Here is a 25,888-nt window from a genome sequence, read left to right as displayed (position 1 = left end):
GATCAATCCTGTGGCCTACGCTCTTGACCTTCCTCCTGCAATGCGCATCTCCAATGTTTTTCATGTCTCCCTCTTGAAACCATTGGTTTGCAATTGGTGTACCACTGTGTTGCCTCATCCCCATCCTATCTCTGACAACCATGAAGAATATGAGGTCAGCAACATTGACTCTCGTATGTCCAGGGGCCGCGTACAGTATTTGGTTCATTGGAGGGGCTACGGTCCAGAGGAGCATTCATGGGTTACCTCCTCTGATGTTCATTTTCCAGCCCTCCTCTGTGCCTTCCATGCCGTTTCCCCAATAAGCCTTTTTGTCCTCCCGCTGGGGAGGGGTCGTTGAGGGGAGGGTACTGTCAGGGTTTTTTCCCTGCTTTGTTTGCCATGTGCTGCTGGCAGCAATTTTACTCGCCTCCTTTCTTACTGAATCTGGTACAGAGTGTGTGATGCTGCTCATTTCCTGCACGCCCTCTTATGGCCAGACTGTTGTACATCATCCGTGTGAGACAGGTTGCAGTCTCAGAATTGTGATGTCATCACTTATTATTTAAAGAGCCTCTGTTCAGTATGCTTTGCCCTTGCGTTGTCTCAGACCTGCTTGTGAGTTCCAGTGTATTACCTGGCTAGTCTGACATCTCTTCTGGTTCCTGATCCCTGGCTTGTTCCTGACTTTGCTGTTCTCCTTGTTCCCGATTCCGGCTCGTCTGACTACTCGCTTTGTCTCCTTACTCGGCTCGTCTGACTACCAGCTCTGGTTTTGACTCCTGGCTTATTTGACTTGTGGATCTTCCAGCAGTAGGAGAGAAGTCTCTAAAGGGGGATTTATCGTGTCAATACAGAGGACTGGGTTGCAGCATACTAGTCAAACCTATGGTGTTGCTGATCTCTGGAACACTTCATCGATAATCTGCTGGAGTACAACTGATCTGGATTTTCGAGAGAGAAAGTTATCTGGACGACTTCTAAGAGTCCAGGAGGCTTCTGTGACACTTCTCGTGTCTTTGCTCCTGTAAGTACAACAATACTTGCGCTGAAGGGGTTTTTATGTTATTGATTGTGCACTATGGTGGCGCCTTCTTCTTTTGTTCTTTTAACATCTGCAGATTTATCACCTTGAGACACCAGCAAGCGTTTTGAAGGGGTTGTCTGCCACCAATTCTTGGATATCAAGATATCATTTTTTATGGATAATTTCATCCAGTTTGGGACATAATTTCTTTCTTTTTTGGTCAAGTGGACTGTTTGTATATGCACTATTACTTTTGGTTGCATTTATTCACGTTTTCACATTGTGTGTTTTTATTGTTGATTATTTTGCCACTGTTTTTGGCGCACTGATTTATTTATATATTTTTATATATTATTTGTATTGTTCCTGACTTTGCTGTTCTCCTTGTTCCTGATTCCGGCTTGTCTGACTACCAGCTCTGGTTTTGACTCCTGGCTTGTTATTTGACTTGTAGACTTTTTATTATTATTGTTATTAATAAAGGTGTGATTATTTTTGCACTTCTCGTCTGTCTGATTCCTGGCACCCTGACACTCATTAAGCCACCACTTTGTTTTGAGAGAGTTGGAGGATAGAAAGCTATGCTGTGTTTAGAAGGTCCCTAGACATTAAAATATATATCAGTAATTTATGGTACCACATTCTTCTAGAATTTTACCCCTGACTACTAACTTTTTGGGTTATTCTCTATGTATCTTTATACAAATAACATTGTCTGGCTCCTAAATATTCTTATTGGCTCCTAAATTTTTAACATATTTGTTGACCACTGATATAAGAATTAATGACAATTTGCTAGCAGTTATCCTTCATTGCTAGGTAATTAAACAAAGTTTTCCTCTTAGTAGAAACAGTTTAAAGTCTTCTAGCATATTAATATGCCACTGAATCTACAAGATTCAGTAAAAAAATAACTACATTTCTATGGTAATTCTGTTATCAATGGGATGGGATTTGGTTTAATTGATATAGGGGGCAAACTTATTACCTATTGCTTCAGTTTTAGACCTGTTGTGTTTGTATAATAATAAGATACTATACTACTAAAGTATGTGTAGGAACAGCAGTCGTATCACAAAAAGAAGGTGGGACTGAAAGACCATTGTGGACACTCAATTACAACTCAAAGATAAGTCCTGGTTTTCTCCGAAGGAACATCTTGTACTTGGAATGTGCTCTTTAAAAACGCAAATTCCCCCGATTTAGAGATTTACACTTCATGTCTATAGTTAAATTGTTTTTATTTGTTTTTAATAAATGAGTTTACATTTATATATTTTGGAGTGATTGGTGCACTTGTGAAAGAAACCTCTAACACAAGCCGAACATACTTCTAGCTGGAGGAAAAGCAAGTTGTAGCCTATTAGTTTCTCATTCCGGTTCGGGGAATTTCCTAGTAATCAAGAACAGTAATTACTTGCAGATACTTTTTTTTTGTCCAATGACTTTATTTATAGCCTTTATTTTGTGTATGGAGCCGTCACTTACATTTTATCATTCACATTAAAGTATGTGTAGTAGTGGGAACATATAGGCTGCTAGGTGAAATTTGAAAGAATTTGATCTGTGAACAGTTTAAATTAAGTTGATGCTATTTGAGATCCACTAAATATCTAGGGAAAATTGAATAGCCACTATTACATAAAGCATCAAGGACAGAAGACATCCCTGGTCAGTGCCATTGGTGAAGGAAACTGGTACATAAATGAACCCCATGTAATCTGCTTGGATTGTCAATGATGCATCTGAAAAAGGATGTAAATATTCCAAGCATCAACAGAGAGGAGTAAAATAGCACAAACCCACCATGTCAAAGGACTTTGCCATCTCAACAATAGAAGATTTGTAAGGGTTTTCAAATATTACACTCAATAAACTTATTTCAATAAGCATGTACCGGTCTTGATTATTATCTTGGGTAAATAATGAGTTATCAATATTTTGGAATAGAGTTTTAGTCATTGTTCTTTAGGGAGATTGGTTTGTGATTTGTAATTCTGGGTTTATGCTTGGTTTTGGGGTAGCGGAAAAACTACTTTTATTATTTCTAATGGGATCTTGCCAGTATAGGACATATCATTTTTAAAAGTTCATTAGAGGTAGAAAGAACAGGAGAACAGTCAGATTGGTATAACAAACGGTCTCCATGTGGGCCAAACAATTTTGTGTGTGTGATAATGAATAAATAGTATGTTGAAAGTCCACAATGGTAATAAGCAAGTTTAAGAAATTTTAGACCTTGGGTGGTAACGTTGGAAGAGGGAGGCTAGATAGAAAAGGCATGTTTGAGAATCATTGGGGTGGGGTTGGGAGCTCTCAAATGTTAAAGTGAATGTAAACGAGCATAGTTGCTCAAGTCATAGGAAAGAATTTAAAAAATGAATAAGACTTTCATTCATCGAATGTGTAGGATAAACTTACCTTGTGAGATTTTCACCTTGTAATGTCAGATCGATAAGCGGCGTTCCTCTGCCCGCCATATTCTTCAATTGATTGACAGATGACTCCTCTGCAATCCATCAATCGTTTTTTCCGCACCTTTACACAAACGTCACGCCCGGGGGGGGAATGATTAGTGGATTGCAGATGAGTCATATGTCAATCAATTGATGAATATGGCGGGCGGAGGAACAACGCTTACCGTTCTGGCATTACAAGGTGAAAATCTCATAAGATAAGTATATCCTTCACATTTCATGAATGAAAGTCTCATTTATTTTTTAAATTCTTTCCTTTGACTTGAGCGACTATGCTCAAGTTTACATTCACTTTAAGTTATATAAGAAGAAATATAATAGTAGCTCTAACTTGTCTGGTGGCAAAACTATTGTTTTGAATTCAAGATTAAATGTTTGTATTAAAGCATCTACCGGTTCTATTGCCTTTATAACATTGATATAGTATTAATATCAATATATTCAGTTAAATGAAGATTGATGAGATTTTTAAGGGACATGAACCCAATTTTGTTTCTTTCAAGAATCAGAGCATACAATCTTAAACAACTTTCTAATTTACTTTTTTCTTTTGATGTCCTTTGTTGAAGGAGCAGACTTGTACTACTGGGTCCTAGCCAAATACATTGGGTGAGTGCAGACACACCCAGTAGTGCATTGCTGCTCCTGAGCCTGCCTATGTATGCTTTTTAACAAAAGATACCAAAAGAACAAAGCAAATAAGATAATAGAAGTAAAATGACGTGTTCTGTCTGAGTAATAAAAGCTTAATTTTGACTTTACTGTCCTTTTAATATCTAAAATATTTTGTGTTTCTTCATTAAAAAGTTATTTTCACAGTTTAGAAATTTCAGTATTTTACATACGAAACGGAGTCCTGTGTAAGTCCTGTGAACATCTGGAGAACGGGGGCGCGATCCGATATGCAGCGTAGTTTGCGGCGCAAGCGAGAGAACCCCCGCCGCCCGTAGTTTCAGCTCGCAATTCGAGCTATCCTATAAACTCCGCCGGCGTTGCTAAAGTGCCGTAAGTCGGATAAACCAGCGATGTCCAGAAATCTGCGTAAGTACAAATTTCTGGAGTCGCCAGTGACTTACGGCACTTTAGAAACTGCCGGCGCCTACAAAACCTGACTAAAGTCTAAATCTCCCGTACTGTCTAACACGCCTCTCCCAAGTAAGCCCGACACGTCTAACCCTCTATCCGCTATCCCCCCTCACTATCCTAACAATAAAAAATGTATTAACCCCTAAACCGCCGCTCCCGGACCCCGCCGCCACCTAATAAAGTTATTAACCCCTAAACCGCCGCTCCTGGACCCCGCCGCCAGCTATATTAAATCTATAACCCCCTAAAGTGAGCCCTAACACCGCCGCCATCTATGTTACCTACCCCCTAATGTGAGCTGCTACCCCGCCGCCAGCGATATTAACCAGTATCTAATCCTCCTACCCCGCCGCCAGCTATAGTATCTATTAGTGATGTGCAGTCACTAGAGGCAGGTGAGGCAGTGCTTCATCTCTCATATGGGCAAAAATATATATTTTTTTTATTGGCTTTAAAAAAAAAATTGTAATTTTTTTTCCCAGCATTTTTTTTTCTCACAGCTATATGTTGTGCAATGGAGAGGCACAAGCAGGTCTGCCCACCATTACACAACATGCTGCGCCACCTACTGGATGCAAGTGGTTAAGATCATTGTATGGCCCATTAACTGCCTAATTGAGGCAGTCCTAATTGGGCTGAACCAATCCAGCGAGAGGCATTAGTAAGTGGAACATAGGGTTGGGGCTGGATGTTAAAACAAAACAAAAATGGAAAAAAACAACTTTCATATATTTTGTTGCTGTCCTGTGAACCTGCTAGCTTTGCTAAAGTGAAAAAGAGAGTTCTGTTCTTCCCCTCTAAGTGCAGTGGAATGTGCAACTGTCACTTCCTGAATCCTTACAGAGCAGGAAAAGAGGCACAGAGAGCAGTGTTTCAGCCACATCTTATTAAAGTAAGATTTTACTGAAAGGGATTCTGTTAGTGAAAATGATCATTTAATGAATGTGGTTTAGTGTTTGTTTACTCTTTTACAGCAGGGTCGTTTTTGTATTTTGTTTACTCAAACTTTACACCCACTAACTTAGCAGCTTTCCTCTGTACTTCACACTAAATTATAGAGTCATTTTCTGAACTCTCTGTAGCTCTGCTGTTTTATTACTTAAAAATGCAGTGATCCCTCCCTCCCCCCCTTGTGTGTGTGTGTGTGTGTGTCTCTCTCTATCTAGCCATCTCTATCCTTATGTGTTGTTCTCCCCCATGGTCTCTTTCTCTCTCTCTGTCTCTCTTCCTCCCCCTCTGACTCTCATCCCTTTATGTAATGAAAGAATCTATAAGTATAATTTGCAGCATTAAAGTAAAAAGTGTGCTTTAAACATATTTTAATGGGCATGGATTTCTAGATCTCATAATCAGAGCAAGCATTGTGTTATCTGGCAAGAGTTTCTGTTACAATCCTTTTAGACTAAAATCAGATGTTTACTAAGTTGACCAGTTTTCCAAGACACCATTTAAAGGGACACGAAACCCATATGCAAATTTAAATAACTTTCCAATTTACATCTAATATCTAATTTTCTTCATTCTTTTGATGTCCTTTGTTGAAAATCATATCTAAATATGCTCAGTAGCTGCTGATTGGTGGCTGCACATAGATACCTTATGTGATTGGCTCACCCATGTGCATTGCTATTTATTCAACAAAGGATATCTAAAGAATGAAGGCGTATCCTGCCACTGCCTCACCAGCCTCTGACGTCACTGCACGTCACTTCTATATTAACCCCTAATCTAATCCCCCTAAAATAATTATCTCTATTGCCAGCCCTTAAAAGGGCCTTTTGCGGGGCTTTGCCCCAAAGTAAACAGCTCTTTTGCCCTATAACCTGCCCTCCCTACACCGCCGCCACCTATATTAATAGTGTTAACCCCTAATGTAAGCCCCTTACACCGCCGCCATCTATATTAAAATTATTAACCCCTAATTTAATCTACCTACCCTGCCGCCAGCTATATTATCTATATTAACCCTAAGTATATTACAGTTAATTTAGTTATTATATATATTAACCCTAATTATATTAGGGTTAATATAGTTGCTATAGTATTTATATGAACTATATTAACTCTATCTAACCCTAACACCCCTAACTAAATTCTTATTAAATAAATCTAATTCATATTATAAACTAAAATATTCCTATTTAAATCTAAATACTTACCTATAAAATAAACCCTAAGATAGCTACAATATAATTAATAATTACATTGTAGCTATGTTAGGGTTTATTTTTATTTTACATGTAAATTGTTAATTATTTTAACTAGGTATAATAGCTATTAAATAGTTATTAACTATTTAATAGCTACCTAGTTAAAATAATTACCTGTAAAATAAATCCTAACCTAAATTACAAATACACCTACACTATCAATAAATTAAATAAACTACAAATATCTATCTAAAAATACAATTAAATAAACTAAACTAAATTACAAAAAAAAAAAAGATTACAGCAATGTTAAGCTAATTACACCTATTCTAAGCCCCCTAATAAAATAATAAAGCCCCCCAAAATGAAAAATTCCCTACCCTATTCTAAATGATAAAATACCCAGCTCTGTACCAGCCCTTAAAAGGGCTTTTTGCAGGGTATTTACCCCAAGTTAACAGCTCTTTTGCCTGTAAAAAAAAAGAACACAACACCCCCCCCCAACATTACAACCCACCACCCACTTACCCCTATTCTAAACCCACCCAAACCCCCCTTAAAAAAACCTAACACTACCCCCCTGAAGATCTCCCTACCTTGTCTTCACCCAACCGGGCCGAACTCCTCATCCGATCCGGGCGATGTCTTTATCCAAGCGGCAAAGAAGAAGTCTTCATCCCGGCGATGTCTTTATCCAAGCGTCAGCAAAGTCTTCTTCCATCCGGCGGCATCTTCCATCAAGCAACATTTTCAATCTTCTTTCTTCGCTCCTCCGACGCGGAGCATCCATCCCGGCCGACGACTGAACGACCAATGAGGTACCTTTAAATGACGTCATCCAAGATGGCGTCCGTCGAATTCCGATTGGCTGATAGGATTCTATCAGCCAATCGGAATTAAGGTAGGAAAAATCTGATTGGCTGATTGAATCAGCCAATCAGATTCAAGTTCAATCCGATTGGCTGAACCAATCAGCCAATCAGATTGAGATCGCATTCTATTGGCTGTTCCGATCAGCCAATAGAATGCAAGCTCAATCTGATTGGCTGATTCAATCAGCCAATCAGATTTTTCCTACCTTAATTCCGATTGGCTGATAGAATCCTATCAGCCAATCGGAATTCAACGGACGCCATCTTGGATGACGTCATTTAAAGGTACCTCATTCGTCGTTCAGTCGTCGGCCGGGATGGATGCTCCGCATCGGAGGAGCGAAGAAAGAAGATGGAAGATGCCGCCGGATGGAAGATGCCGCCGGATGGAAGAAGACTTTGCTGCCGCTTGGATAAAGACATCGCCCGGATCGGATGAGGAGTTCGGCCCGGTTGGGTGAAGACAAGGTAGGGAGATCTTCAGGGGGGTAGTGTTAGGTTTTTTTTAAGGGGGGTTTGGGTGGGTTTAGAATAGGGGTATGTGGGTGGTGGGTTGTAATGTTGGGGGGGGTGTTGTGTTCTTTTTTTTTTACAGGAAAAAGAGCTGTTAACTTGGGGTAAATACCCCGCAAAAAGCCCCTGGTACAGAGCTGGGTATTTTATAATTTAGAATAGGGTAGGAAATTTTATATTTTGGGGGGCTTTATTATTTTATTAGGGGGCTTAGAATAGGTGTAATTAGCTTAAAATTGATGTAATCTATTTATTTTTTTTTTGTAATTTAGTGTTTGTTTTTTTGTAGTTTAGTTTATTTAATTGTATTTTTAGATAGATATTTGTAGTTTATTTAATTTATTGATAGTGTAGGTGTATTTGTAACTTAGGTTATGATTTATTTTACAGGTAATTGGGTAATTATTTTAACTAGGTAGCTATTAAATAGTTAATAACTATTTAATAGCTATTATACCTAGTTAAAATAATTAACAATTTACCTGTAAAATAAATATAGACCCTAACATAGCTACAATGTAATTATTAATTATATTGTAGCTATCTTAGGGTTTATTTTATAGGTAAGTATTTAGATTTAAAAAGGAATATTTTAGTTTATAATATGAATTAGATTTATTTAATAAGAATTTAGTTAGGGGCGTTAGGGTTAGATAGAGTTAATATAGTTTAATATAAATACTATAGTAACTATATTAACCCTAATATAATTAGGGTTAATATAGTTAATATATATAATGTAATAACTATATTAACTATAATATACTTAGGGTTAATATAGATAATATAGCTGGCGGGGTAGGTAGATTAAATTAGGGGTTAATAATTTTAATATAGATGGCGGCGGTGTAAGGGGCTTACATTAGGGGTTAATACTATTAATATAGGTGGCGGCGGTGTAGGGCAAAAGAGCTGTTTACTTTGGGGCAAAGCCCCGCAAAAGGCCCTTTTAAGGGCTGGTAATAGAGCTTATTACTTTAGGGGGATTAGATTAGGGGTTAATAATATTAATATAGCTGGCGGCGGTATAGGGGGATTAGATTAGGGGTAAATAATTTTTATATAGGTGGCGGCGGTGTAAGGGGTCAGATTAGGGGATTGATAAGGTAGGTGGCGGCGGTGTAAGGGGTTCACATTAGGGGATAGATAAGGTTGATGGCGGTGGTTTTAGGGGTTCACATTAGGGGATAGATCAGTTAGATGGTGGCGGTTTTAGGGGCTCACAGTAGGGGGTTAGTTTATGTAGATGGCGGCGGGGTCCGGGAGCGGCGGTTTAGGGGTTAAATTTTGCAGGTAGTTTAGGAAGTTACGGGGCTCCAATAGTCAGCGTAAGTCTTCTTACGGCTGCTTTTTGTGGCGAGGTGAAAATGGAGTAAGATTTCTCCATTTTCGCCACGTAAGTCCTTACGCTGTATATTGGATACCAAACTGCGCTGGTTTGGTATACCTGTCTATGGCCAAAAAAACTACAGCCGACGGCAGAAATATACGAGCGTAACTTCTAGGTTACGCCGTATATAGGATACCAAACCCGTGCAGATTTTGGCGTCGCCGGCTTTTGCGGGCGATGATTTATATCGGATCGAGTCCCAGGTGCCAGGTTTTGTTGTTCTGTAGAAATGTAGCTTACTATAATTGTGAGAAGTTCCACCTCTTGATTTTAACATGTCTTACGGGGCAGTAAACTCTGTAAAAGCCGGTTTATTTTTATTTTGAAACTAATAAGAAGTACAACTGGGTCTCATTAACCGTGCCCACTTTTTCCTAGAGCAGGGTTATGATTAACATACTTCATAATCCTTTTTAATATATAATAAAATCAATGTTTTTAAATAGACTAATATGTTTAAAATACATTAAAATGTATGCTGCTTTTCAAACGGGAAACATGTATTAGCCTTAGAATCTATATTTCAGTGCCTTTAACATTGTTTTCTTTTTGGTTTTATAGAAGATATATTGAACTGTATTAACATATCAATACATCGTTTTCTCAGATTTTTGAGTAGTTAGGGGGAAATCTTGGAGTTAATTTCTCATTATAAGTTGTCAACAATTGTTTTTAACCAATATGAATATAGATTATGTTTGTAAAAGTCAAGGTGTAATTCTGAAACCCATTAGACATGCCGTTCTGATAACCATGTTTTAGCACCTTTTGTTGTTTTTAAAGTTTTGTACCATATAGGCCAGGGGTCAACAAATCTGTTAAAAATTTAGAAGCCAGTAAGAATATTAAGGAGCCAGACCTATTAGGAGCTTGACAGTGGTATTTAAGTACAGATATAGGGAGAATAATCCACAAAATTAGGAGCCAGTGGCTCCCTGGGTTTGTTGAGTCCCGATATAGGATTCTGCTAACTTCTGTTTTCGTTATTATGCCCTTACCCAGTGCACACTGACTGGAAAGCAGAACACTCAAGTGCTTTATTGAATGTGACATACTGTAAAATAAAGTTCTTTAAATCAATTTTGGAGGGGACATTAACTTTTAGCCAGAAGGGAGTGAGGTCTAAAAGATCATCTACAATTATAGGCCATCAACATTTGTCCAAAGATTTAGAACTGTGCCAGCTTTTTGTTTATTTTAAAGATGGGAAAAAAAGGTACATGGGAATGCAGGAGTTGAAAAGTTAAGTGCATTTTGGATAAATGGGTTCAGTGCTCAGTAAAAGTCAGATTGATGAAAATGCAGTAGTTTTAGAAAATGAACAGGCTACCACTCTCATACAGGTTAGTTCCATGATGTAGCTCCTTGTAAGTGGAGATATCGGCAACATTGTTGCAATCTTTGCCAAAAATAAGGTAGCTATTGATTAGAGCAGAGCTTTCCAAACTTTTCATGTTGAGGACACTTTTTAGACCTACTTAATTTCACGGCACAGTAATTCAGTTGTACTAGCAAAGAGGAGGTTAACTAACTTGCATTTTTAAGCTTCCACTTCCTATCCATATATCAAGAGCAGGAGCAGCAATGCACTTCAGGGAGCTAGCTGCAAAAAAACAAAAAACTTTAACTTCAGCTCAGCGTTTAAGCTGCCACCCTCAGAGCTCTGTGAGTCCGACTGAATACTGCCCGCGCTGCAAACACATTGCTGTACCACTCACTGACTACACAGGCAGTCACGAGCAGATAGAGGAGACTACATGTGCAGTCAGGAGCCAATTTGTCACCAATGGGAATAGTATCATTTCCCACTGAGCTGTGCCAATAGCTTAAGATGATCTGTGACCCACTAGGTATCAATCACGTGTCAACCATGTGATATGCGTAGCAGCCAGATGGGATGTCGGAAACCAATAAAAAATTTAAACAAAATTTCTCCAACATAGGTGTGTCCGGTCCACGGCGTCATCCTTACTTGTGGGATATTCTCTTCCCCAACAGGAAATGGCAAAGAGCCCAGCAAAGCTGGTCACATGATCCCTCCTAGGCTCCGCCTACCCCAGTCATTCTCTTTGCCGTTGTACAGGCAACATCTCCACGGAGATGGCTTAGAGTTTTTTAGTGTTTAACTGTAGTTTTTATTATTCAATCAAGAGTTTGTTATTTTAAAATAGTGCTGGTATGTACTATTTACTCAGAAACAGAAAAGAGATGAAGATTTCTGTTTGTATGAGGAAAATGATTTTAGCACCGTAACTAAAATCCATGGCTGTTCCACACAGGACTGTTGAGAGCAATTAACTTCAGTTGGGGGAACAGTGTGCAGTCTCTTGCTGCTTGAGGTATGACACATTCTAACAAGACGATGTAATGCTGGAAGCTGTCATTTTTCCCTATGGGATCCGGTAAGCCATGTTTATTACGATGGTAAATAAGGGCTTCACAAGGGCTTATTAAGATTGTAGACTTTTCTGGGCTAAATCGATTCAGTTTTAAAACATATTTAGCTTTGAGGAATCATTTTATCTGGGTTTATTGATATTATAATATCGGCAGGCACTGTATTAGACACCTTATTTCTCTGGGGCTTTCCCAAAGCATAAGCAGAGTCTCATTTTCGCGCCGGTGTGGCGCACTTGTTTTTGAGAGGCATGGCATGCAGTCGCATGTGAGAGGAGCTCTGATACTTAGAAAAGACTTTCTGAAGGCGTCATTTGGTATCGTATTCCCCTTTGGGCTTGGTTGGGTCTCAGCAAAGCAGATACCAGGGACTGTAAAGGGGTTAAAGTGTTAAAACGGCTCCGGTTCCGTTATTTTAAGGGTTAAAGCTTCCAAATTTGGTGTGCAATACTTTTAAGGCTTTAAGACACTGTGGTGAAAATTTGGTGAATTTTGTACAATTCCTTCATGTTTTTTCGCAATTGCAGTAATAAAGTGTGTTCAGTTTAAAATTTAAAGTGACAGTAACGGTTTTATTTTAAAACGTTTTTTGTACTTTATTATCAAGTTTATGCCTGTTTAACATGTCTGAACTACCAGATAGACTGTGTTCTGAATGTGGGGAAGCCAGAATTCCTGTTCATTTAAATAAATGTGATTTATGTGATAATGACAATGATGCCCAAGATGATTCCTCAAGTGAGGGGAGTAAGCATGGTACTGCATCATTCCCTCCTTCGTCTACACGAGTCTTGCCCACTCAGGAGGCCCCTAGTACATCTAGCGCGCCAATACTGCTTACTATGCAACAATTAACGGCTGTAATGGATAATTCTGTCAAAAACATTTTAGCCAAAATGAACCCTTGTCAGCGTAAGCGTGGCTGCTCTGTTTTAGTTACTGAAGAGCATGACGACGCTGATATTAATATCTCTGAAGGGCCCCTAACCCAATCTGATGGGGCCAGGGAGGTTTTGTCTGAGGGAGAAATTACTGATTCAGGGAACATTTCTCAACAGGCTGAACCTGATGTAATTGCATTTAAATTTAAGTTGGAACATCTCCGCATTCTGCTTAAGGAGGTATTATCCACTCTGGATGATTGTGAAAAGTTGGTCATCCCAGAGAAACTATGTAAAATGGACAAGTTCCTAGAGGTGCCGGAGCTCCCAGAAGCTTTTCCTATACCCAAGCGGGTGGCGGACATTGTTAATAAAGAATGGGAAAGGCCCGGTATTCCTTTCGTCCCTCCCCCCATATTTAAAAAATTGTTTCCTATGGTCGACCCCAGAAAGGACTTATGGCAGACAGTCCCCAAGGTCGAGGGAGCGGTTTCTACTTTAAACAAACGCACCACTATACCCATAGAGGATAGTTGTGCTTTCAAAGATCCTATGGATAAAAAATTAGAAGGTTTGCTTAAAAAGATGTTTGTTCAGCAGGGTTACCTTCTACAACCAATTTCATGCATTGTCCCTGTCACTACAGCCGCATGTTTCTGGTTTGATGAACTGATAAAGGCGCTCGATAGTGATTCTCCTCCTTATGAGGAGATTATGGACAGAATCAATGCTCTCAAATTGGCTAATTCTTTCACCCTAGACGCCACTTTGCAATTGGCTAGGTTAGCGGCTAAGAATTCTGGGTTTGCTATTGTGGCGCGCAGAGCGCTTTGGTTGAAATCTTGGTCGGCTGACGCGTCTTCCAAGAACAAGCTACTAAACATTCCTTTCAAGGGGAAAACGCTGTTTGGCCCTGACTTGAAAGAGATTATCTCGGATATCACTGGGGGTAAGGGCCACGCCCTTCCTCAGGATCGGCCTTTCAAGGCGAAAAATAGACCCAATTTTCGTCCCTTTCGTAAAAACGGACCAGCCCAAAGTGCTACGTCCTCTAAGCAAGAGGGTAATACTTGCCAAGCCAGCTTGGAGACCAATGCAAGGCTGGAACAAGGGAAAGCAGGCCAAGAAGCCTGCCACTGCTACCAAGACAGCATGAAATATTGGCCCCCGATCCGGGACCGGATCTGGTGGGGGGCAGACTCTCTCTCTTCGCTCAGGCTTGGGCAAGAGATGTTCTGGATCCTTGGGCGCTAGAAATAGTCTCCCAGGGTTATCTTCTGGAATTCAAGGGACTTCCCCCAAGGGGGAGGTTCCACAGGTCTCAGTTGTCTTCAGACCACATAAAAAGACAGGCGTTCTTACATTGTGTAGAAGACCTGTTAAAAATGGGAGTGATTCATCCTGTTCCACTAAGAGAACAAGGGATGGGGTTCTACTCCAATCTGTTCATAGTTCCCAAAAAAGAGGGAACGTTCAGACCTATCTTAGATCTCAAGATCTTAAACAAGTTTCTCAAGGTTCCATCTTTCAAGATGGAAACCATTCGAACTATTCTTCCTTCCATCCAGGAGGGTCAATTCATGACCACGGTGGATTTAAAGGATGCGTATCTACATATTCCTATCCACAAGGAACATCATCGGTTCCTAAGGTTTGCATTCCTGGACAAACATTACCAGTTCGTGGCGCTTCCTTTCGGATTAGCCACTGCTCCAAGGATTTTCACAAAGGTACTAGGCTCCCTTCTAGCGGTGCTAAGACCAAGGGGCATTGCAGTAGTACCTTACCTGGACGACATTCTGATTCAAGCGTCGTCCCTTCCTCAAGCAAAGGCTCACACGGACATTGTCCTGGCCTTTCTCAGATCTCACGGCTGGAAAGTGAACGTGGAAAAGAGTTCTCTATCCCCGTCAACAAGGGTTCCCTTCTTGGGAACAATTATAGACTCTTTAGAAATGAGGATCTTTCTAACAGAGGCCAGAAAAACAAAACTTCTAGACTCTTGTCGGATACTTCATTCCGTTCCTCTTCCTTCCATAGCTCAGTGCATGGAAGTGATCGGGTTGATGGTAGCGGCGATGGACATAGTTCCTTTTGCGCGCATTCATCTAAGACCATTACAACTGTGCATGCTCAGTCAGTGGAATGGGGACTATACAGACTTGTCTCCGAAGATACAAGTAAATCAGAGGACCAGAGACTCACTCCGTTGGTGGCTGTCCCTGGACAATCTGTCTCAAGGGATGACGTTCCGCAGACCAGAGTGGGTCATTGTCACGACCGACGCCAGTCTGATGGGCTGGGGCGCGGTCTGGGGATCCCTGAAAGCTCAGGGTCTTTGGTCTCGGGAAGAATCTCTTCTACCGATAAATATTCTGGAACTGAGAGCGATATTCAATGCTCTCAAGGCCTGGCCTCGGCTAGCGAGGTCCAAGTTCATACGGTTTCAATCAGACAACATGACAACTGTTGCGTACATCAACCATCAGGGGGGAACAAGGAGTTCCCTAGCGATGGAAGAAGTGACCAAAATCATTCTATGGGCGGAGTCTCACTCCTGCCACCTGTCTGCTATCCACATCCCAGGAGTGGAAAATTGGGAAGCGGATTTTCTGAGTCGTCAGACATTGCATCCGGGGGAGTGGGAACTCCATCCGGAAATCTTTGCCCAAGTCACTCACCTGTGGGGCATTCCAGACATGGATCTGATGGCCTCTCGTCAGAACTTCAAAGTTCCTTGCTACGGGGCCAGATCCAGGGATCCCAAGGCGGCTCTAGTGGATGCACTAGTAGCACCTTGGACCTTCAAACTAGCTTATGTGTTCCCGCCATTTCCTCTCATCCCCAGGCTGGTAGCCAGGATCAATCAGGAGAGGGCGTCGGTGATCTTGATAGCTCCTGCGTGGCCACGCAGGACTTGGTATGCAGATCTGGTGAATATGTCATCGGCTCCACCTTGGAAGCTACCTTTGAGACGAGACCTTCTTGTTCAGGGTCCGTTCGAACATCCGAATCTGGTTTCACTCCAGCTGACTGCTTGGAGATTGAACGCTTGATTTTATCGAAGCGAGGATTCTCAGATTCTGTTATCGATACTCTTGTTCAGGCCAGAAAGCCTGTAACTAGAAAGATTTACCACAAAATTTGGAAAAAATATATCTGTTGGTGTGAATCTAAAGGATTCCCTTGGGACAAGGTTAAGATTCCTAGGATTCTATCCTTCCTTCAAGAAGGATTGGAAAAAGGATTATCTGCTAGTTCCCTGAAGGGACAGATTTCTGCCTTGTCGGTATTACTTCACAAAAAGCTGGCTGCTGTGCCAGATGTTCAAGCCTTTGTTCAGGCTCTGGTTAGAATCAAGCCTGTTTACAAACCTTTGACTCCTCCTTGGAGTCTCAATTTAGTTCTTTCAGTTCTTCAGGGGGTTCCGTTTGAACCCTTACATTCCGTTGATATTAAGTTATTATCTTGGAAAGTTTTATTTTTAGTTGCGATTTCTTCTGCTAGAAGAGTCTCAGAATTATCTGCTCTGCAGTGTTCTCCTCCTTATCTGGTGTTCCATGCAGATAAGGTGGTTTTACGTACTAAACCTGGTTTTCTTCCAAAAGTTGTTTCTAACAAAAACATTAACCAGGAGATTATCGTACCTTCTCTGTGTCCAAAGCCAGTTTCAAAGAAGGAACGTTTGTTGCACAATTTGGATGTTGTTCGCGCTCTAAAATTTTATTTAGATGCTACAAAGGATTTTAGACAAACATCTTCCTTGTTTGTTATTTATTCAGGTAAAAGGAGAGGTCAAAAAGCAACTTCTACCTCTCTCTCTTTTTGGATTAAAAGCATCATCAGATTGGCTTACGAGACTGCCGGACGGCAGCCTCCCGAAAGAATCACAGCTCATTCCACTAGGGCTGTGGCTTCCACATGGGCCTTCAAGAACGAGGCTTCTGTTGATCAGATATGTAGGGCAGCGACTTGGTCTTCACTGCACACTTTTACCAAATTTTACAAGTTTGATACTTTTGCTTCTTCTGAGGCTATTTTTGGGAGAAAGGTTTTGCAAGCCGTGGTGCCTTCCTTTTAGGTGACCTGATTTGCTCCCTCCCTTCATCCGTGTCCTAAAGCTTTGGTATTGGTTCCCACAAGTAAGGATGACGCCGTGGACCGGACACACCTATGTTGGAGAAAACAGAATTTATGTTTACCTGATAAATTTCTTTCTCCAACGGTGTGTCCGGTCCACGGCCCGCCCTGGTTTTTTAATCAGGTCTGATAATTTATTTTCTTTAACTACAGTCACCACGGTACCATATGGTTTCTCCTATGCAAATATTCCTCCTTAACGTCGGTCGAATGACTGGGGTAGGCGGAGCCTAGGAGGGATCATGTGACCAGCTTTGCTGGGCTCTTTGCCATTTCCTGTTGGGGAAGAGAATATCCCACAAGTAAGGATGACGCCGTGGACCGGACACACCGTTGGAGAAAGAAATTTATCAGGTAAACATAAATTCTGTTTTTAAATAAAAAAAATTTGTGCTGAAGCAGGGACACACCTACACACTGCTGCCGACACACAAATGTGTCACGACACACAGTTTGGAAAGCACTGGATTAGAGGGATATGTTTATTGAGAAGTTTGATAAGAATTTGGTAAACATTTACTAGAATATATGTAATGATATGGTGAATATGATATTATGGTGAAAACTATTTACCATGATGAATTTCCATACACATGTTCAGAGTGCATATAAAATAAAGGCTTCCTCTACAATCTCTTTTAAATGACAAAGTTCATGTACTATTGGCCCAAGAAACACAAGATCTATATGGCTGTGCAACAGAAGGTTGAGTTGCTGCTAATTTAATATAATCATTCCTACGTGACTTGACAAAACCAGGTAACCACAACTCCTAAAATGTCACTTCTGGGCTCCTAACTTTTAGGACTGTTCTGTTTATAGTTATAATAGATTTCTTTCTCTGGCTCCTCTTTCTGTTCCCTATTCATTTGTCAGCTGTTGCCTTAAACCTCTTGAAATGGAGCTATGTGAGGATGTCTCAAAGCATTGAATTAGGTTCTGATTTTGGCTTGGGCAACAGGTATGTTCTATTAGTTTGAGTGTTAGGAGTTTGGTGATCTGGAGCATTAGTATGAGAAAGTACTTAAGAAATCCACTAAAATGATCTGATAGCAGTTTTTTGGAGATTTTACACATTTGTCATTCTGAATTTTGATCCAAGATTTGTGACTGGTTGTGGCTAAGTTACAGCTGATTTGTTTAGCGATATATCAAACAACTGCTATATTTTTTTTCCAGGTGGGTTAAGATCAACTTTGAGTCAGTTTAATCTTTTTAAACTCAGTGGTATCGGCACAATAAACATATCTTTTGGTAATAAGGGGAATTAGTTATTGTGACAAGATCCTGAACAGGGATTCTGAGGTATTTGGAATATATGCAGTGACCACTGAGGGATTCAGACTGATGTTTGTCTTCTGACCATTTGTTCTTCTTCCTTCAGGGATCCAAAGGATCAGCTGGGACTAGCAGCAAGTGGTCTTCTAGCTCTGGCTGTGCACCATAAAAGGTGGCAGATAAGTCTGACCCTAGCTTGAAACTTGCAGTCCGTATTTATGAAGCAGCAAACAGATTGGCTGTGCTTGGACAGGTGCACAAGAGCACTGAATAGCGTTCTTGTGCAATGCTGAATTCCAGCAGGGAATTAAGCTCGCCAGAGGCGAGGTGTGGTGGACAGAGGCTAATATGTACGCCCCTGTCCGCCGTAGCTTGATAAATCGACCCTTAAATGTAGTTGTAACTTGGGTGAGTACCATCCCTTAAGACAAGCTAAAATAACTAGTACCAGTTAAGTACCATCAGAATGTGGAAGAAAAAAAGATTTATACTTTACTCAGTAAATTAATTTCTTTATATTATATAGTATCATCCTGACATATCTATTCTATTTTCTACAGTACTGATTGGGGATCATCCACTTTCTCATTGATCTTTCCAAATAGGTCCTCTCTTATTTATATGTGAATTGATGCTGGCAGGAAGGTGAGGGGTATCTACTCCAAAAAGGCATAAATATATATCATACTTGGATATAAATGTAGCATTATTCAAGTGTGGGGAAAAAAAGTGTTTCTCTGGGTTTTTTTTATAAAATAATTTTCCTCGTAAGTGACCATTTATACAACAGAACAAAGAGAATACTAAATAAAGCACAATAATATTGTTTCTTTTAATAGTAGCATTACTTTAAGATCCGTTCACAGGTGCTTTAGCAGTCTAAAGTAAAAATACAAATAGAAACTATTGTAAAAGGTTCTCTCTGTTGGACATTTGTGCTCATAATTAACTGTTGCATATCAGATCAGACCTGTAATCTTTGCACCTTGTACCAAGTCCTGAAGAGAGAGTAACTGGAAGGAATGGAGGAGAAAGACGTTCTGTCTGGTAAGAGGCACATTCTATAGAGATGAGGAGTGACATTACTAGTACCTTGGACCTCAAACCTCAGGAGTTAAAGGGACTGTACTGTAAAACTGCTTTCCCCTTAATGCTTGTACAATTACTTGTTTTACCAGCTGCAGAGTGGAAAATTGCTACTTTATGTATATTAATATATATGAAATAGCTGTGCTTGCTAATTGAAACCACAACCCAATGAAATGGGCCAAGCTTCCACGGAGAGCAGACCTTATTTCTCTATATTTATACAAAATCCTCCCTATCTTTCTATACACAGTGAGGCCAGTACTAAAGGTCTGATGAACAAAAACTTGAAGGCATGGATAAAAATCATGCAAAATCTTTGGGGGTTCTTTTGACCATTATATTGTAACGTATGTGTGTGTGTCCTTCATTTCCAGGACCTGCATAGTGAGATGAACAGTTCTGCAGATAATAGTGCTTTAGATTATCGGGCACAATTGTCGACAACAATTGAAGATGAACATTTTAGTACCTCTCTGTCCAACTCCCCCCCTGGGACTTTATTTGTTTTCTAAATGTTCTCATTTAAATAGATTGTTTATAACCAGTACTTATGTACTACAATTTTCAGTACAGGTGGGGATACAACAGATAACATTAGCTATTTCAAATTACAAAATAAAGCTAAAAGAAGCTATTTGGAAACAATACATCCCAGCAGGTAAAATGGATTATTGGGAACATATCAAAGCAGAGAAAAGGAAATCACAGTACGCTGTACCTTTCAAGTAGAAGTGAATGAGGAGATCTTAGCTATGACAGTAAAATCATAATAGAAAAAGAGAGCAGCACACAAGGAGTTGACCACATACAGGAAGGCGTGCCATGTTATGAGGGCTGTACCTCACTGTCCCCCCAAGAGCTGGTCATCAGATAGAAGGGAGCAATGTAAACTGTGCCAAGTCCTAATATTAAGCTGCAATTGTGACCTTGTACCTGTAATATGTATAGGTTTGCTAATTATATAATGCAGGTGTCCAAAGAAAACTAGCTTTAAAAGGGACACTCAAGTCAACATTAAACTTTCATGATTCAGATAGAGCAGCGATTTTAAACCAATTTCCAATTCACTTCCTTTAAGAAAATATGCACATTCTTTTTATATTTACACTTTTTGAGTCACCAGCTCCTACTGAGCATGTGCAAGAATTCACAGACTATATGTATATGCATTTGTAATTGGCTGATAGCTGTCACATGATACAGGAGGAGTGGAAAAAGATAAAAACTACTCATTTGAAATTCAAGCAGCGGATGCCCCTGAAGTTTCAGGTCCGCTTGAAATTTAAGTTAAGAAGCAGCAGTCATAAGACCGCTTCTCCTTAACTCATTTGCCACCTCTGAGGTGGCGGACAGCAATCACCCCGATTGGATACGATCTGGATGATTGGCCCCCCCCTGCTAGCAGCCGATTTGCCGCAAATGTGCAGGGGGCGGAATTGCACAAGCATTTCACCAGAAGTGCTTGTGCAATGTTAAATGCAGATAGTGTATGCTGTCTGCATATAGCGATAATGGGCGCACACAATCCATTTGGCGATGACTGGCGCACATGTACCGCTACAGTGGATCATGTCCATCTGACATATGATAAATCTACCCCTAAGTGCTATTGCATTGTCTTTATCATGTATGTGTTTATTATGCAGATCTACCGTATTTACTCTGGTACTTTCAAATCAAAGCTTGGGGTACTCTGACGATCAGAAGCCCCCTTTTATAGGGACCCTGGAACCTGCTGTATTGGTACCGATTTTTATAATCCCCCCCCCCCCTCCCGCCCCACAAAAAAAAATCTTTATTTTTTATTTTTTGGCCAAATCATGTTATGTATTTTACTGGCTGTAGATGATATGCAGTGTAAATTTATATTTACAATTGAAATTCTTGGTGAACTGAATTTAATATTTTGTTTTGTAAAATTTAATATGAATGGTTAGTGAACTCACAATAAGAGAAATTAGATCAAATAAAGAACCAATGAACTTCTTATTAGGTTGGAAGAAACCTAATCAATCAGCAGTAGCACATTGGTACAAAACTGTAATATAGTAATAACCTGAAAATGAGTTTGAGAGCGACAGCAGAAAATAAAGAAAAGACATAAAAAAGAGTCACAGGTGTAGCCTTTTTACTATTAATTACTGGTTAATTAATGGTCATCTATGCTAATAATTAAAGGGAGATGAAACCAAAAATGTTTCTTCAATGATTCAGATAAACCATACAATTTTAAACAACTTTCCAATTTACTTCTATTATCAATTTTGCTTTATCATCTCTGTATCCTTTATTGAAGGAGCAGCAATGCCCTACTTGGTGCTAACTGAACACATCAGTAAGCCAATGATAAGAGGTATATATGTGCAGCCACCAATCAGCAACTAGCTCTTGGGCCTGCCTAGGTATGCTTTTCAACAAAGGAAACCAACAGAACAAAGCAAATTAGATAAGTAAATTGGAAAGTTGTTTAAAATCGTATCTGATTCATGAAAGAAAATGTTTGGGATTTCATGTCCCTTTAATGCATTTATATTATTATGACAACATGCAATGATCAAATTTGAAAGACAGCGAGAAATATTCTACTTCTGTGTATTATCATACCCCACATTTTACATTCTTCTTAAAGGGACAGTCTAGGCCAAAATAAACTTTCATGATTCAGATAGAGCATGTAATTTTAAACAATTTTCCAATTTACTTTTATCACCAATTTTGCTTTGTTCTCTTGGTATTCTTAGTTGAAAACTTAACCTAGGAGGTCCATATGCTAATTTATTAGATCTTAAAGCCCACCTCTTTCAGATTGCATTTTAACAGTTTTTCACCACTAGAGGGTGTTAGTTCACGTATTTCATATAGATAACACTGTCTCGTGCACGAGAAGTTATCTGGGAGCAGGCACTGATTGGCTAGACTGCAAGTCTGTCAATAGAACTGAAAAAAGGGGCAGTTTGCAGAGGCTTAGATACAAGTTAATCACAGAGGTTAAAAGTATATTATTATAACTGTGTTGGTTATACAAAACTGGGAAATGGGTAATAAAGGGATTATCTATCTTTTAAAACAATAAAAATTCTGGTGTAGACTGTCCCTTTAATTCATTTAAGTAGTATTGTTTGTAAATTGATGAGGATTAAAAAAAATAATATATGTAATGAATGATGGTTTTATGGTAATATTCTACATCAGTTTATTTAGTGTTGTATTTATTTGACTAACCAAACCTCTTTTTTGTTGTTGTTGCAGAGGAGGCTCGCTCAAAGAAATGTGGGATATTGGTGCATTGTTTAGCTGGAATTAGTCGCTCGGTGACAGTCACTGTTGCCTACCTGATGCAAAAACTGAATTTGTCACTAAATGATGCCTATGATTTAGTGAAAAGAAAAAAATCCAATATTTCTCCAAACTTCAACTTCATGGGTCAGCTGCTAGACTTTGAGAGGACATTGAGTTTAAAAAGCCCATGTGACATCCGATCGCCAACTAACCAGCTGTACTTTAGCACGCCAACCAATAATAATCTTTTCCAACTTGATAGTTTGGAATTAACATGATAAAACAATACTAGAACAAGAGACCTGAGGTGTTTTACATTTGTGTGACTTTGAAATGGCACAAAAAAAGCCATTATAAATGAACCGTTTGCCTGACGGCTGATTGTTATTTTATAACTGATGTCACTTTCTTTAATTCTAGCATAATGGATGAAAAATACTTTTTTTTTTTTTTATTGGATACCTATGCACTTAGCAATAATGGCCAACATAATTATCACACATTAATCATGTTTCCTTTTAGGTAAGCTATATTGTCACTTGTATTTTCTTAATTGCCTGTTTTAATATACAGTACGTTGATGGCAGGAACCTTCCTCTCCTGCTGTGCGTAGGATATGTTTCAGAAACTGACACTGCGATACCTACAGAATTTATAAACATTTGTTAGGACTTTGGAGGGATTAACTGTTTGTTTTCTGTAATAATTAAAGCACTGCAGTGATGGGCCAAAAATGTTCAGTTTATATATGTCATTTTGGGGTATGGGGTCTTTTTAAGCTAAATTAAAGGGGCATGATACCCAAATGTTGAAACACTTAAAAGTGATACAGCATAACTGTAAAAAGCTGACTAGAAAATATCACCTGAACATCTCTATGTAAAAAAGTATATTTCACCTCAAAATATCCTAAGTATTCACACCCCATTGTAAAGGACTTTAAGCAGCCAATCAGTATGCCTATCCCTGGACTTGCAAGGGAGCGTGCCTTGTGCACTCTCATGTTATTTTCCTATTCAACTTAAGGAAGTTTACTATGAAATCTCACAAGATCACAGTAAAACAATTCATGACTAAAGCACTGCTGATTGGCTGCCGTTCATTTCTTTTTTATTTACTTGCAGCTGGACAGCAGCTGAAGTATAACTGTTTAGACAGCACTTACTCTGGTGAGCTGAGGAAATCGTGAGGTAAAATATTTTCCTTTTTTACACAGAGATGTTCAGGTGATATTTTTTTGTCCGTTTTTTACAGTTATGCTGCATCACTTTCAAGTGATTTAGCATATGAGTATTATATCCCTTTAAGCTTTATTTCAACTGAATGTATTTTCCCTTTTTTGTTTCCTATGTAAAAATCCATATTTGCCTTGTCTAAAGCCAAATGATTTATATTGACCAAATGCAGTTTGCACACTTTTTGAAAGCGTTTTAAATTGTTATATAAACCGAAAAAAAATGTCTTTTTCTATGTAACCATGATAGAAATTATAGGTTTGTATCTTTTCAGTATTTGTCATGCAGCCTACTTCATAATTTCTTCAAGATCAGCATTGTATCAATGAGCATTACTTTGTATTTTTATAGTTCATTATTGCTATTCCAATGTATTTGAAAATTACTTATTGAAAAAAAGAATTGTATAGACATATGCAGCATATATATGCAAAATCTCAAAGTTCTGTATTTTGTAACCATATTTTAAACTTAAAAACCACAAATGGTTAAAGCTAAGGGTTAAAAATAGATGACTTTTCTATGTAATTGTAGAGAAATGCCTAGCGTGCTAAATGATTTCAGCACATTTTGTCATTTTGAAAATGATGTGTTAAATAATATTTCAACTTTGATTGAAAAAACAGTTTGGCAGTAATGATCATTGTAATACCTTGTATGTGTTCATTTGTAATACAGACACCACATATTCTAATCCTGTCTTTAATTTGTTGATTTTAATGTTGTTTTTTTTCCAATTAAGAAATCCTGAGATAAAGCATTTAAAGGGACAGTCAAGTATAAATTAAACTTTCATTATTCAGATAGGACTTTTAATTGACTTTCCAATTTACTTTTATCATCAAATTTGCTTTTTTCTCTTGGTATTCTTAGTTTAAACTAAACATAGGTAGGCTCATATGCTAATTTCTAAGCCTTTGAGGGCTGCCTCTTATCACATTCTTTTTAAATCTCTTTTCAACACAAAGAGACAGAAAGTACACGTGGGCCATATAGATAACACTGTGTTCAGGCACAGGGGGGTTATTTAAGATTTAGCACAACACAATGCTAAATTTAAGACAATAGATAATAAACAGTCACAGTCATATGATCAGGGGGCTGGAAGAAGGTTCCTAGATACAAGGTAATCACAGAGGTAAAACGTTTATTAATATAACTGTGTTGGTTGTGCAAAACTGGGGAATGAGTAATAAAGGGATTATCTATCTTTTAAAACAATAACAATTCTATGGTTGACTGTCCCTTTAAATTAGGCCCACTTACAATCATATACTGCAAATGAATAGTCCACGACCAGTGATTGGCGACTATGTATGTCTGCTTCTTCTTAAAGGGACATTAAACACTAAATTATTGCTTGAATGATGTATTTAGAACAAAGATTAGCCTGAGGATAATGTGTACATGTATTTTTGAAAATTATATTAATTGTTTAAATATTGAAAAAATAAGGATACAGTTCATATTAAAAAAATCAGTGTGCACCACCATATTGTAACTTAGGTTACACTGAGGCAATTAGGAAGGGTTATAAATGGCTTACTAGTGTGTGCAACCAATGATTGTGTGAAATACAGCTGTCTGCACGTCCATGTTTAAAATAAATGCGATACAAATCCAAACAAAGGATATAAATGTGAATGAGTCTTTCTATCTCCAATGAGCTCCAAGTGGTGTGCCACATGAATCAGAAAGTCAGTTATTCAATCCTGGGTTCCCAGTGGATCTTAAAGAAAAAATCTGATATAGTGTAATATCTCAATGGATCAGATGTATATAGTATAAAAAGCTGTGTAATTTTTCAGATCTATTTTAAGCTCATGTATATGGCAGTCCTGATTCACAACGCTGTCAGGATCAGCGATACAGATAACTGGAAATTCTATGTGTGTGTGTGTGTATATATATATATATATATATATATATATATATATCCGATAGAAGACAGCACTCTCTGGTCTTAAATGTAGAAAAAGATTTATTGCAGTGACGTTTCGGGGAATACTCCCCTTCCTCAGACAGGTCTGAGGAAGGGGAGTATTCCCCGATACATCACTGCAATAAATCTTTTTCTACATTTAAGACCAGAGAG

The 25,888-nt window shown here is 38.9% G+C and overlaps 1 protein-coding gene across 1 annotated transcript in view; it reads left to right on the top strand.

Moving 5' to 3' along the window:
- Window positions 1-24,487, top strand: part of DUSP7 (dual specificity phosphatase 7) — a 57,837-nt gene extending 33,350 nt beyond the window's left edge. The window contains exon 3 of the mRNA XM_053721017.1: window positions 22,529-24,487. Coding sequence (XP_053576992.1) covers window positions 22,529-22,836 — 308 coding nt within the window. The 3' untranslated portion in view covers window positions 22,837-24,487. The remainder of the gene's footprint in view (window positions 1-22,528) is intronic.
- The last annotated feature ends 1,401 nt before the right edge of the window (window positions 24,488-25,888 follow it).

Source organism: Bombina bombina, chromosome 7 (genome assembly GCF_027579735.1).
Source record: "Bombina bombina isolate aBomBom1 chromosome 7, aBomBom1.pri, whole genome shotgun sequence".
Lineage (NCBI taxonomy): Eukaryota > Metazoa > Chordata > Amphibia > Anura > Bombinatoridae > Bombina > Bombina bombina.
The sequence above is the reverse complement of the archived record's forward strand: the minus strand, read 5'-3'. Positions and strand labels throughout refer to the sequence as shown.